Source organism: Oncorhynchus tshawytscha, linkage group LG34 (assembly GCF_018296145.1).
Source record: "Oncorhynchus tshawytscha isolate Ot180627B linkage group LG34, Otsh_v2.0, whole genome shotgun sequence".
NCBI lineage: Eukaryota > Metazoa > Chordata > Actinopteri > Salmoniformes > Salmonidae > Oncorhynchus > Oncorhynchus tshawytscha.
The window spans coordinates 4,738,549-4,751,498 of NC_056462.1; the positions used below are offsets into that span (position 1 = coordinate 4,738,549).

At 42.9% G+C, this 12,950-nt stretch overlaps 1 protein-coding gene and 1 long non-coding RNA gene across 2 annotated transcripts; one reads left to right on the top strand and one right to left on the bottom strand.

Moving 5' to 3' along the window:
- Positions 1 to 513: 513 nt before the first annotated feature.
- Positions 514 to 9,010, bottom strand: LOC112231777. The gene is made up of 4 exons (XR_002950524.2): positions 8,743 to 9,010; positions 8,315 to 8,597; positions 1,149 to 1,253; positions 514 to 1,018 (listed from the first exon to the last, which is right to left on the bottom strand). It is a non-coding gene; the product is annotated as an uncharacterized LOC112231777 (long non-coding RNA).
- A 1,081-nt stretch (positions 9,011 to 10,091) lies between these two features.
- LOC112231745 lies at positions 10,092 to 12,853 on the top strand. The gene is made up of 2 exons (XM_024398502.2): positions 10,092 to 10,270; positions 11,733 to 12,853. Exon 2 carries the CDS (start codon positions 11,738 to 11,740, stop codon positions 12,665 to 12,667), a length of 930 nt encoding a protein of 309 aa, XP_024254270.1. The 5' UTR covers positions 10,092 to 10,270; positions 11,733 to 11,737; the 3' UTR covers positions 12,668 to 12,853.
- The last annotated feature ends 97 nt before the right edge of the window (positions 12,854 to 12,950 follow it).

Genomic DNA, 12,950 nt, shown 5'->3' on the forward strand with positions numbered 1-12,950 from the left:
TACTGCCCCCTATTAACTGACTTGCCTAGTTAAATGAAGGTAAAATAAATAAAAATATGCTACCCTGGCCTTCATACGACATTGATGGGTCTGAAATAGGGGTACGTTTTAATGACTTGTTGGACAGAAAAGGGACTTCAGGGACACCTTGGTGGTCTTTGACCATCAGTACCACTGGCCTGTCTGTGCTCATGAGGAGTCGATGCTGTTTCAACTGTAACAGTTTGTTGAATTTGTGATCTCAACAATAATATCCACTGGGTGGCGGCATTGTACAAAGTAAAGGAGTATTCAGGAGTTATATCCATGGCTGTCTCTGTCTACAAAAATAAAGGCGAATTCACACATACTGTGTAAATATTGTCCATCATCATTATAATAAATATGTTCCACCCCAAATAATTATGTAGAAATAAGTTATTTTGCACCTCTACCACCTGAGGTGAATTCAGAGAATATGAACGATGCTGACACATTCCAGATCAATGTTTTATTATAAATGATGTCCTTTACAGTAAGACAATGACAGGTCTGCATTGGATGAGTCTCACACATAAGCATTGATGTTTGTGAATTAAGATCATTAACAATGCAGCAGAATTTTTTTACAAAAGAAGCATCAATCTACATACATGTGTTATGTACAATGAAAGCAGTGACATGACATTGCATATTTACTTCAGAAGCGTAGGCTTTTTAAAAGTCTTCTGAATCCTGACAAAGCTGTGAGAGTGACTGAACCAAAAACACGTTGGGTGATCGAGAAGTCGGATAGAACTGAACAAACCAGAACAGAATGGTAGAATAGAATTGAATAGACTCTCCCCAAGTAACATGTTGTGCAGCACTACACAGAAGTGGTACTGGGGCATGTGATGAGACAGTCAGGGCTGAGCCTGAGAGTGTCTTTTTTGTCTGAAGTAATGAAACAGCAAAACAGTCATGTCCACATCCACCAGAGCCGACAGAACCAATCGCACAACCAACTCAGTCAGGCTGATGCACCAGGCACAGGAATCTGAGAGACAGACAGACGAGACAGACAAACGGACCGAGAGAACGAGAGAGAGGAGTTACTACAACCAGGGCAGACTTGTTCAAATAGCTGCTTCTTAAAATGAATATCCCATCATGGATTATTGTCATACCTACATACTGAGGACAGTGCTCCTCAACGTTGAGTTTGGTTGTCTGGTTGCTGACTGGGTTGGCAGCCACACAGGTGTAGATATCTTTGTCCTGTAGCTTTATCTCTAGAGGGATAACACGTATTGCTTGTTACAGAAGACTACTGTTGTACATTCATCCCTGTTACACCTTTATGTGTTGGCTCTCTATGTCTGTACATAGTGTGAAAAGAGGTTTCCCTAAAGTTATTAACCCCTAAACCTGAATCTGAAATTAACTTTGTGATCTTTTCTTACCCCTATTACTTTGGGGTTCTAATCTACCTCTTTCAAAAAAAAAACAGGGTGTACATGCACAGAGCATCCATAGGCTGGAGCCACCTGGAAGCTCGGTGCATGTGCAAATAAAGAGAACTAAATAGGAAACTCAAGAGTGTGTTAGGCCGAGAAACATTATTTAGATGCTTGTTTTATTGTTGTTGAAAGCTTGAAAAATAACACACCCTGTAACACGTGACAACAGGAACAGGATGTCCTGGCCGGATGCCCATATTTGGGCATGTACGCATCATCCGGACATAGGGTCATAAATCAACATTTTGACCCGTGCCGTCTACTTCATTCTCTCTCATCTGAATCATGTGGCTTTAAAGCTCAAATTCTCTCTTCTTGATTTCTACCACTAATCTTCTCTTGAATTGATATTTTACAACACATTTTACTACTTTGAAGCATAATCAGAAATCAAATAACCCTAGAAAGGGGTGGAAAGACCCTGGATCATTGTTACTCTAACTTCCGCGACGCATATAAGGCCCTGCCCCACCCCCCTTTCGGAAAAGCTGACCACGACTCCATTTTGTTGATCCCTGCCTACAGACAGAAACTAAAACAAGAGGCTCCCACGCTGAGGTCTGTCCAACGCTGGTCCGACCAAGCTGACTCCACACTCCAAGACTGCTTCCATCACGTGGACTGGGAGATGTTTCGTATTGCGTCAGATAACAATATTGACGAATACGCTGATTCGGTGTGCGAGTTCATTAGAACGTGCGTTGAAGATGTCGTTCCCATAGCAACGATTAAAACATTCCCTAACCAGAAACCGTGGATTGATGGCAGCATTCGTGTGGAACTGAAAGCGCGAACCACTGCTTTTAATCAGGGCAAGGTGTCTGGTAACATGACTGAATACAAACAGTGCAGCTATTCCCTCCGCAAGGCTATCAAACAAGCTAAGCGCCAGTACAGAGACAAAGTAGAATCTCAATTCAACGGCTCAGACACAAGAGGCATGTGGCAGGGTCTACAGTCAATCACGGACTACAGGAAGAAATCCAGCCCAGTCACGGACCAGGATGTCTTGCTCCCAGGCAGACTAAATAACTTTTTTGCCCGCTTTGAGGACAATACAGTGCCACTGACACGGCCTGCAACGAAAACATGCGGTCTCTCCTTCACTGCAGCCGAGGTGAGTAAGACATTTAAACGTGTTAACCCTCGCAAGGCTGCAGGCCCAGACGGCATCCCCAGCCGCGCCCTCAGAGCATTTGCAGACCAGCTGGCCGGTGTGTTTACGGACATATTCAATCAATCCCTATACCAGTCTGCTGTTCCCACATGCTTCAAGAGGGCCACCATTGTTCCTGTTCCCAAGAAAGCTAAGGTAACTGAGCTAAACGACTACCGCCCCGTAGCACTCACATCCGTCATCATGAAGTGCTTTGAGAGACTAGTCAAGGACCATATCACCTCCACCCTACCTGACACCCTAGACCCACTCCAATTTGCTTACCGCCCAAATAGGTCCACAGACGATGCAATCTCAACCACACTGCACACTGTCCTAACCCATCTGGACAAGAGGAATACCTATGTGAGAATGCTGTTCATCGACTACAGCTCGGCATTCAACACCATAGTACCCTCCAAGCTCGTCATCAAGCTCGAGACCCTGGGTCTCGACCCCGCCCTGTGCAACTGGGTACTGGACTTCCTGACGGGCCGCCCCCAGGTGGTGAGGGTAGGCAACAACATCTCCTCCCCGCTGATCCTCAACACTGGGGCCCCACAAGGGTGCGTTCTGAGCCCTCTCCTGTACTCCCTGTTCACCCACGACTGCGTGGCCACGCACGCCTCCAACTCAATCATCAAGTTTGCGGACGACACAACAGTGGTAGGCTTGATTACCAACAACGACGAGACGGCCTACAGGGAGGAGGTGAGGGCCCTCGGAGTGTGGTGTCAGGAAAATGACCTCACACTCAACGTCAACAAAACTAAGGAGATGATTGTGGACTTCAGGAAACAGCAGAGGGAACACCCCCCCATCCACATCGATGGAACAGTAGTGGAGAGGGTAGCAAGTTTTAAGTTCCTCGGCATACACATCACAGACAAACAAAATTTGGCTTGTCACCAAAAGCACTCACATTCTTCTACAGATGCACAATCGAGAGCATCCTGGCGGGCTGTATCACCGCCTGGTATGGCAACTGCACCGCCCTCAACCGTAAGGCTCTCCAGAGGGTAGTGTGGTCTGCACAACGCATCACCGGGGGCAAACTACCTGCCCTCCAGGACACCTACACCACCCGATGCTACAGGAAGGCCATAAAGATCATCAAGGACATCAACCACCCGAGCCACTGCCTGTTCACCCCGCTGTCATCCAGAAGGCGAGGTCAGTACAGGTGCATCAAAGCTGGGACCGAGAGACTGAAAAACAGCTTCTATCTCAAGGCCATCAGACTGTTAAACAGCCACCACTAACATTGAGTGGCTGCTGCCAACACACTGTCAATGACACTGACTCAACTCCAGCCACTTTAATAATGGGAATTGATGGGAAATTATGTAAATATATCACTAGCCACTTTAAACAATGCTACCTTATGTAATGTTACTTACCCTACATTATTCATCTCATATGCATACGTATATACTGTACTCTATATCATCGACTGCATCCTTATGTAATACATGTATCACTAGCCACTTTAACTATGCCACTTGGTTTACATACTCATCTCATATGTATATACTGTACCCGATATCATCTACTGTATCTTGCCTATGCTGCTCTGTACCATCACTCATTCATATATCCTTATGTACATATTCTTTATCCCCTTACACTGTGTATAAGACAGTAGTTTTTTGGAATTGTTAGTTAGATTACTTGTTCGTTATTACTGCATTGTCGGAACTAGAAGCACAAGCATTTCGCTACACTCGCATTAACATCTGCTAACCATGTGTATGTGACAAATAAAATTTGATTTGATTTGATTTTGAAACCAGAAAACAACAGAACACTCTCGTGAGACACCTATTCAAAAATCCCTTTTCAGTTTACCTGCCAGCAAGCAAAGCACGAGAATAAGTATCAAGTATCGTGCCATCTCCTCAGTCTGTCCAAAATTCATCTGGTCGTAACTAGACTTATTTCTGTTTTTGATTTTCGATCACTTTGTCTGTCCCCACAAACATAGGAAAGGCGGAGTCTATTCATCTACAATCTCTCTGTTCATTATGATGTAGGTCGAGTTCTTAAAGACGCTGCATTGCATCAACTAATTGTTGCGTGCCACTTTAAAATCGACTGCACAGTCGGGCATCAGATAGCTATGACACGTGACGTGGTTAGCTGGCAAGCGTCTGCAATGTCATCAGCCAGGATGCCACTAGGTGGCAACTGGACTGCAGAGTGTGAAGCACTGTGACACAGCAATGAGTAGTGAAACAACTCTTCACTGCTTTACCTCTCGTCAGAAACGTTGAACATGTAATGTCCTATTATAGCACTTATAATTCACTTAGCTGTGCGTCACATTTCCCATTGTGTCATAACAAAACAGTGAATGATCTTCACACTCACTCTCCTCTCGCCACCACATTACCACAAGGTCAAAGATCCCATTCGGAAATGAAACAGTGGTGGAAAAAGTACCCAATTGTCATACTTGAGTAAAAGTACAGGTACCTTCATTAATAGGAAGTTACTCAAGTAAAAGTAAAAGCCACCCAGTAAAATACTACTTGAGTAAAAGTCTAAAAGTATTTGGTTCTAAATATACTTAACTATCAAAAGTAAATGGAATTCCTAAAATATACTTAAGTGTCAAAATCATTCCAAATTCCTTATATTACAGTTTTTCTCAATTGCTAAAACACAATTTCTGAACCCTTGCTCCATTTCCTGAAAACATTAACCACAAAACCTCATCTTCAAGCACTATTTGCATAACCTCTGACTCCTCTCGCAAAATGAAACATTCGCCTCAAAACAGTTCTACCTGTGTTCAAAATCAAACACTGCTCTCAAATCATTAACAAAGTGATCAAAATGATATACACTCTCAAGAAGTCAGGAGACAATACACCGAAAAATAGAAAACACATTGTTCAAAACATACAATTCTCAGCGAGAAGTACATTTTGAATCTAAAAAAAATATTCATATTTTTCCGTCATGGTCTTTTGATGAACGAAAACATGCTTTATCAAAGTATCTCAAAATTGATCAGAAATTACCCCTATTTTTTACAGTACTGTACCCTGCATCTCACAAACTTGTCCTTTGTCTCTGTGATACTGTAATTCTTGTTCTTTGTTGATATGAACCTGCAACCAGTCAAAATCAACCAGTCAAAATCTATACAGCCTACAATGCACTGTACTACAGTATACAATACTAAAAGGGACAAAAATCAAAGGAGTAAACATGTGATCAATGTGCTTCTTCTTGTCTTTGGGCTGGGTCAGGCCAGAGCACTTTGTCGACATCACAAGCAATATTGTCCCTCCTGAGGCAACAGGTGAAGAAGCCTCTTGTGTGCTGTATCCAGCCCTGACATGATTCCTCACCTATATCACCACAGGCTAAATCCATGGCTTGCAGCAGATTTACTCTGGTGTAGGGTTGTCTATCATACACGTTCTATCTCCAAGAGGAGAAACACTCCTCAATCGGATTCAGGAAAGGCGAGTATGGAGGGAGGTACAAGTTCATAAACTGCCCATTGATGTTAAACCATTCCCTTACCTGAGCAGCTCGGTGGAAACTGACATTGTCCCACACTATCACATAGGTGGGAATGGGATTCTCGTTTAGCTCTTGACCCTGCTGCTCTTGAACCTGCTGCTCAAATAAAATCTCTCTTAGATTGGCAATAAATCTTAGAAGGTGCTGGGTGTTACAGTGGGGCAAAAAAGTATTTAGTCAGCCACCAATTGTGCAAGTTCTCCCACTTAAAAAGATGAGAGGCCTGTAATTTTCATCATAGGTACACTTCAACTATGACAGACAAAATGAGAAAAAAAATCCAGAAAATCACATTGTATGATTTTTAATGAATTTATTTGCAAATTATGGTGGAAAATAAGTATTTGGTCACCTACAAAAGTTTCAATACTTTGTCATTGCCAACAAAGGGTATATAACAGAGGTCAAACGTTTTCTATAAGTCTTCACAAGGTTTTCACACACTGTTGCTGGTATTTTGTCCCATTCCTCCATGCAGATCTCCTCTAGAGCAGTGATGTTTTGGGGCTGTTGCTGGGCAACACGGACTTTCAACTCCCTCCAAAGATTTTCTATGGGGTTGAGATTTGGAGACTGGCTAGACCACTCCAGGACCTTGAAATGCTTCTTATGAAGCCACTCCTTCGTTGCCCGGGCGTTGTGTTTGGGATCATTGTCATGCTGAAAGTCCCAGCCACGTTTTATCTCCAATGCCCTTGCTGATGGAAGGAGGTTTTCACTTAAAATCTCACAATACATGGCCCCATTCATTCTTTCCTTTACACGGCTCAGTCATCCTGTTCCCTTTGCAGAAAAACAGCCCCAAAGCATGATGTTTCCACCTCCATGCTTCACAGTAGGTATGGTGTTCTTTGGAGGCAATTCAGCATTCTTTGTCCTCCAAACACGACGAGTTGAGTTTTTACCAAAAAGTTATATTTTGGTTTCATCTGACCATATGACATTCTCCCAATCTTCTTCTGGATCATCCAAATGCTCTCTAGCAAACTTCAGACGGGCCTGGACATGTACTGGCTTAAGCAGGGGGACACGTCTGGCACTGCAGGATTTGAGTCCTTGGCGGCGTAGTGTGTTACTGATGGTAGGCTTTGTTACTTTGGTCCCAGCTCTCTGCAGGTCATTCACTAGGTCCCCCCCGTGTGGTTCTGGGATTTTTGCTCACCGTTCTTGTGATCATTTTAACCCCACGGGGTGAGATCTTGTGTGGAGCCCCAGATTGAGGGAGATTATCAGGGGTCTTGTATGTCTTCCATTTCCTAATAATTGCTCCCACAGTTGATTTCTTCAAACCAAGCTGCTTACCTATTGCAGATTCAGTCTTCCCAGCCTGGTGCAGGTCTACAATTTTGTTTCTGGTGTCCTTTGACAGCTCTTTGGTGTTGACCATAGTGGAGTTTGGAGTGTGCCTTTTTGAGGTTGTGGACAGGTGTCTTTTATACTGATAACAAGTTCAAACAGGTGCCATTAATACAGGTAACGAGTAGAGGACAGAGGAGCCTCTTAAAGAAGAAGTTACAGGTCTGTGAGAGCCAGAAATCTTGCTTGTTTGTCGGTGACCAAATACTTATTTTCCACCATAATTTGCAAATAAATTCATTAAAAATGCTACAATGTGATTTCTCATTTTGTCTGTCGTAGTTGAAGTGTACCTATGATGAAAATTACAGGCCTCTCATCTTTTTAAGTGGGAGAACTTGCACAATTGGTGGCTGACTAAATACTTTTTTGCCCCACTGTATATGGCCCGAGTGTAACATGGTGATGTAGAACACCATGGTTGCTGATAGCAGCACAGATTGTGACATTGCCACCTCGTTGACCAGGGACTTCAACAATGGCCCACTGTCCAATCATGTTTCAGCCACTCCTCCTCTTTGTTAGTTTGAGGCCTGCTTCATTGACAAAGATGAACTCATGGGGTCTGTCCAAGGATTCCAAGTCAAATAATATCTGTGTAGAAATACAATATACTGTATGTAGAATTTTGTAAGTCGTACAGAGACAGTGCTATACTGTAGAGTACAATTAGGCTTCTGATTCACATACATTGTATGTACTGAAGAGTAATGTCATTCACATAGTATGTGTTAGTACTGTAGACAATCTGGATTACAGTAAATGTTTCTGAATGTACACTTACTTGTACATACTGAGCTCACAGTTCTTTCATTCTTGGTGAGTTGCGCTCAAAAGGTACTCTGTATACTTGTTTCATTCGCATCCTGTTACGATGGAGGACACGGTCAATTGTGGAAATGCTCACACTGTCGATTCCCTGGAAGTGTGTGTTGTCTCGTATCACTCATTCCTGGATTTCTCTGAGTCGTATTGCATTATCTTGAAGGACCATGCCAACTATAATGGCCTCTTGCTCCCGAGTGAATATACCTGTCCTTCCACCTGCATGTGGCAGCCTTGCAATTCTACAAAACGTAGTTGTGCAGTTACAAAACATATTCATGCAGTACAATACATACAGTGATTAACTTTACAAAGGTCTATTGAAACAGCTGCGTATAGTGTAGTACAGTAAATTTGCAATGACAAAAATACAGTAGTTTCCTGTACCTGTTCTCTTCTCTGAATGTCCTTACTATGGTGGACACAGAAAATCAGCTCAAATTGGGTTGCACTCTAAGTCCTGCTCCCCTCATTGTAAGTCCATGGACAAGAACGTGGTCTATAACTGTTGCTCGAATTCCATCAAATATTTCCACTCTTTGTCTTCCTCTTCCTCTTCGTCTTTCTTGCCCTCCTCCTCTTCACCCACGCACTCATCCTCTCACATAGTTTATTCTATGCATTCGCAGACATTCTCCTTCCCACCTTCAACAACCTGTTTGCTGAACTGGCTTATATTGGTTGTGTCGCATCATTTGAAACAGGTTAAATCAATTTTGAGTGGTTGTGTTCAATCAATGACATGTGTTCTCTATTTGTATTTGATTGTTTCCACTTGTGTTTACCAGTATGGGTGACATGTGCATTCGAGTGCAGAATGTGTTTTGAGAATGAGAATGTGGTTAGAGTTTTGCTGAAAAGTCTAAGTGAGATCTGCAAATTGTGTTTTACCATGTGAAATGGTTTAAGGTATTGACAACAGACTGCATAATTAGCTGAATGAGTCCAGGCAACTGAGAACTTAGTTCAGCCAATGGGTTTGAGTGTTTTAGCAACTGAGAACTTAGTTCAGCCAATGGGTTTGAGTGTTTTAGCAACTGAGAACTTAGTTCAGCCAATGGGTTTGAGTGTTTTAGCAACTGAGAACTTAGTTCAGCCAATGGGTTTTAGTGTTTTAGCAATTGAGAAAAACTGTAAGCAAAGCAGTCGGCACCCTTTTCTGTTTTTTTATTATGTAAAGACAGCCAGGGGCACACTCCAACACTAAGAAGACATCAATTACAAACGATGCATTTGTTTTTCGTGAGTCTGCCATACCAGAGGCAGCAGGGATGACCATGTGTTCTCTTGTTCAGTGTGTGAATTGGACTATTTTCCTGTCCTGCTAAGCATTCAACATGTAACGAGTACTTTTGGGTTTCAGGGAAAATGTATGGAATACAAAGAATATTACTTTCTTTAGGAATTAAGTAAAAGTAAATCAAAAATATAAAGATAGCCCCAAAAAATACTTAAGTAGTACTTTAAAGTATTTGTACTTAAGTACTTTACACCACTGAATTAAACCAATCATCTTTTTTAATCAAACCTATAATCTAGAGTCAGTTCATCCACTTATTTTCCCCACCATCTTTTCACCTGGCTGATGAAAACAAAATTCAAATCATACACATTTTGTCTCTCTCTCTGATAGTATTTTTATCACAGATTTTTTTGTGATTTATCTGAACCATCTCTCACTCGCTCTCTCCTCTGCAGCCTCACACACGTCTGTCTCACTGTGTTTTACCCCCATCCACCTTCCTTCCTTCCCTCTGTGTTCTGTTCTTTTTTCTCTCTCTCTCTCTCTCTCTCTCTCTAACCGATTTTCGTACACATCAGCAAGAGCCCCCGCTCTTTCAATCTTTTCTCTCCGTCTCATTCATTCAGTTGTATTTCCCTGTCAACTTCAGAACCGATCGATCACATTGATCAGGTGAGTTGAACACTTTGATTTCATGTCATGTTTATTCGTTTGATAAAGCCATTGTTTTCTTTGTCATGTTTGATGCTTTCTGCTCACTCTGACCGTCTTTCTCTGTGCCTTTGTCGTTGATCCTTTCCTCCAATCTCTCCATCCTCTCCCTTTCTCTGTTGTCCATTTCTACATCTCCTCCCGATGTCCACACCTTTCGCCCCCAACCCCTCTCGACTCCACCACTTCAAAAACATTTTTTTAAAAACTTTATTTAACACGGGGAAGTCAGTTCAGAACAAATTCTCATTTACAATGACAGCCTACCGGGAACAGTGGGTTAACTGCCTTGTTCAGGGGCAGAACAAATTTTTTACCTAACAGCTTGGGGATTTGATCCAGCAACCTTTCCACTAGGCTATCTGAACATGACAGTGTTTGGGGTGGCACATTATGTGACCACACTTGATTTCATCTTTTCTCATCCTGTATTCCACTTCCTATTTAAGCAGGACTTAATATTTCCATTGATGTTCTTGATTTCCGTTTTTTCACAGTTGAGAATTGACCAAGCAAATTTAGCATGGTTTTGGTTGTGTTCAAGAAGGATTTAGACTCCTGAGGAAGGACATAGTCATTCTAATCCAATCCAACTTTGTTTTATCAGTTGGAAACATGCACAGACACAATCAGTTGTCCGTTTTAGAAATTCATGTGGGTTTGAGTGTTGGATTCTAATAGTTCTCTGTGGGCTGGGCCTGGTTACCACAACACAGCTCAGCAATTGAAGCACCACAGAGATTATACTGACAGAACAGATGAGGTTATATGGTCTATAGTTCTGCTTTATTACTTGAATTGAATGAAAGAGAGTAAATTGGCCATACAGTGGTTATTGACCTCTTCTGTGTGTGCCGTTGTTCAGGAATGTAGAGAAGGTTAAAGGCTTTGCAGTGGTCTAAATCTTCGGTTACTTAGTGTTTCTGCTTTCTTAAGGGAAAATTCAGCCATTTTGAATCTGCGATAGTAATGTGAATGTTTAGACTGGGCGTTCTCTCTCTTTTTCCTCTCATGCACCTTCTTCTGCTAGTTGCATGCGTTGTCAAATGGTGGTTCAGTTTGCAAAACGAGGGAGGATGCAGGACAGGTGGCTCAGCCGCAAAAGCAGCCTTTAGTTCCTGTTAACAGCTTCTGGAGCACACCGCCATTTCCTGTGTGTCGGTGCATGCGTGCGTGTGCATGCTAGCACACCTTTGTGTTTCCGATGCATGAAATTAATCTGAACATAAATATTAACTTTAAGTCCCTTTTATTGTACACTTAAAACAGCAAATATGTTGTAACCTACTTTGGTGTTCTGTTTCTTGTTCTCATTCTCCACCTCATATGAGTCATTTAGGCCTGTGTTACATTTCTTCCTGTCACCCACCATGTTAGGCTGACATCACCTTATCCTCCATTTCTCTCTGTCTCTCTCTCTCAGTCACAATGAAGGCCAATATCACCCTGGCGCTGAGCATGCTCTCCCTGGTCCTCTTGATCTTCGTCCATGAAGCCACGCCTGTCTCAAATGGAGCTTTCAACGAGAACACACAAACTGAAAAGACGAACATGAGAGGTGGACTTTTAAATGATACCAGGAACTCCACTGACCAATCCACACCTGAGAAGCATGACAGAGGAATGCATGGTAATCATTCTGGCATGACAATAGCCCCCCCGAATGGTACACCCACATCCACAGAGAGTCAGACATCTGCAACATCAGGAAACACAACCCAGCAGACTGAAAAGACCACATCCCCCTCACTCACTAAACAGACAATCCCTACGTCTCTTCCCAAGACCTCCCCCAGCACCTCAACCAATCCATCCCATAATAAACCCTCACCTGCTCTGTTAAATACGGGGTTCATCGTGGTCCTGGTCATCATTCTTCTCCTAGCGATTACCGTGCTGTGCTTCTACAAGTGGAACAGCCGCCACTCAGGCCAGGATGGCTCCGCCCCTCGGCTGTTATTGGGCGTCAGGGAGCGCATGAGGGGCAGGGTTAGAAGCCTGGAGGATTGGCTGGGGCTCAGCCTCTGGCCCGGGAAGAGAGTGGTGGAGGGGGACGAGGAGGAGGGAGAGGGGGGGAAGAGTGGAGATGGAGAGGCTGCTGCAGGAGTGAGAGGGGGACAGGATGAAGGAGATTCCTCAGACGACTACTCCAGTTTAGACGGGATTGACCTCAGCGAGAGAGCCAAGAACCTAGAGGATGATGAGAAAAAGGAGGCGTTGAAGAGGAAGAGTGGGAGCGAGGGAGGCCAGTATAACATGAAAGGAGAGAGAACTGATGGAAGGAAGGAGGGTGGTGAAGAAGAGCGAACAGGGAAAAACTCCAGTGAGGGAGATACTTGTGACCTCACAGCACTGTAAGGAAAGAGGGAGGAAGGGGTTAAGAGTGGGATAAAATAAAATTGTTGAAGATGTTAATTTTGTGACTCAATTCACTCTTCCTATGGAGTATATTTTTCATTTAAGCGTGTCAATGTTAATTTCAGACAAATAGTTTTTTTTGGTAATCCCTGTTACATTTGTGTTTTAATAAACTGGCTAATAGATTCCTGCTTGTAATTTATATTACACAATTCCCTATTTCTGCTAAAATAAGTTGATGTTGAAAACAGTGTTCACGTGTATTTGTTTGATTTACAACTCT

Coding starts and splice junctions, on each gene's coding strand:
- LOC112231745 (XM_024398502.2), top strand. CDS start 11,738: ATGAAGGCCAATATCACCCTGGCGCTGAGCATGCTCTCCCTGGTCCTC.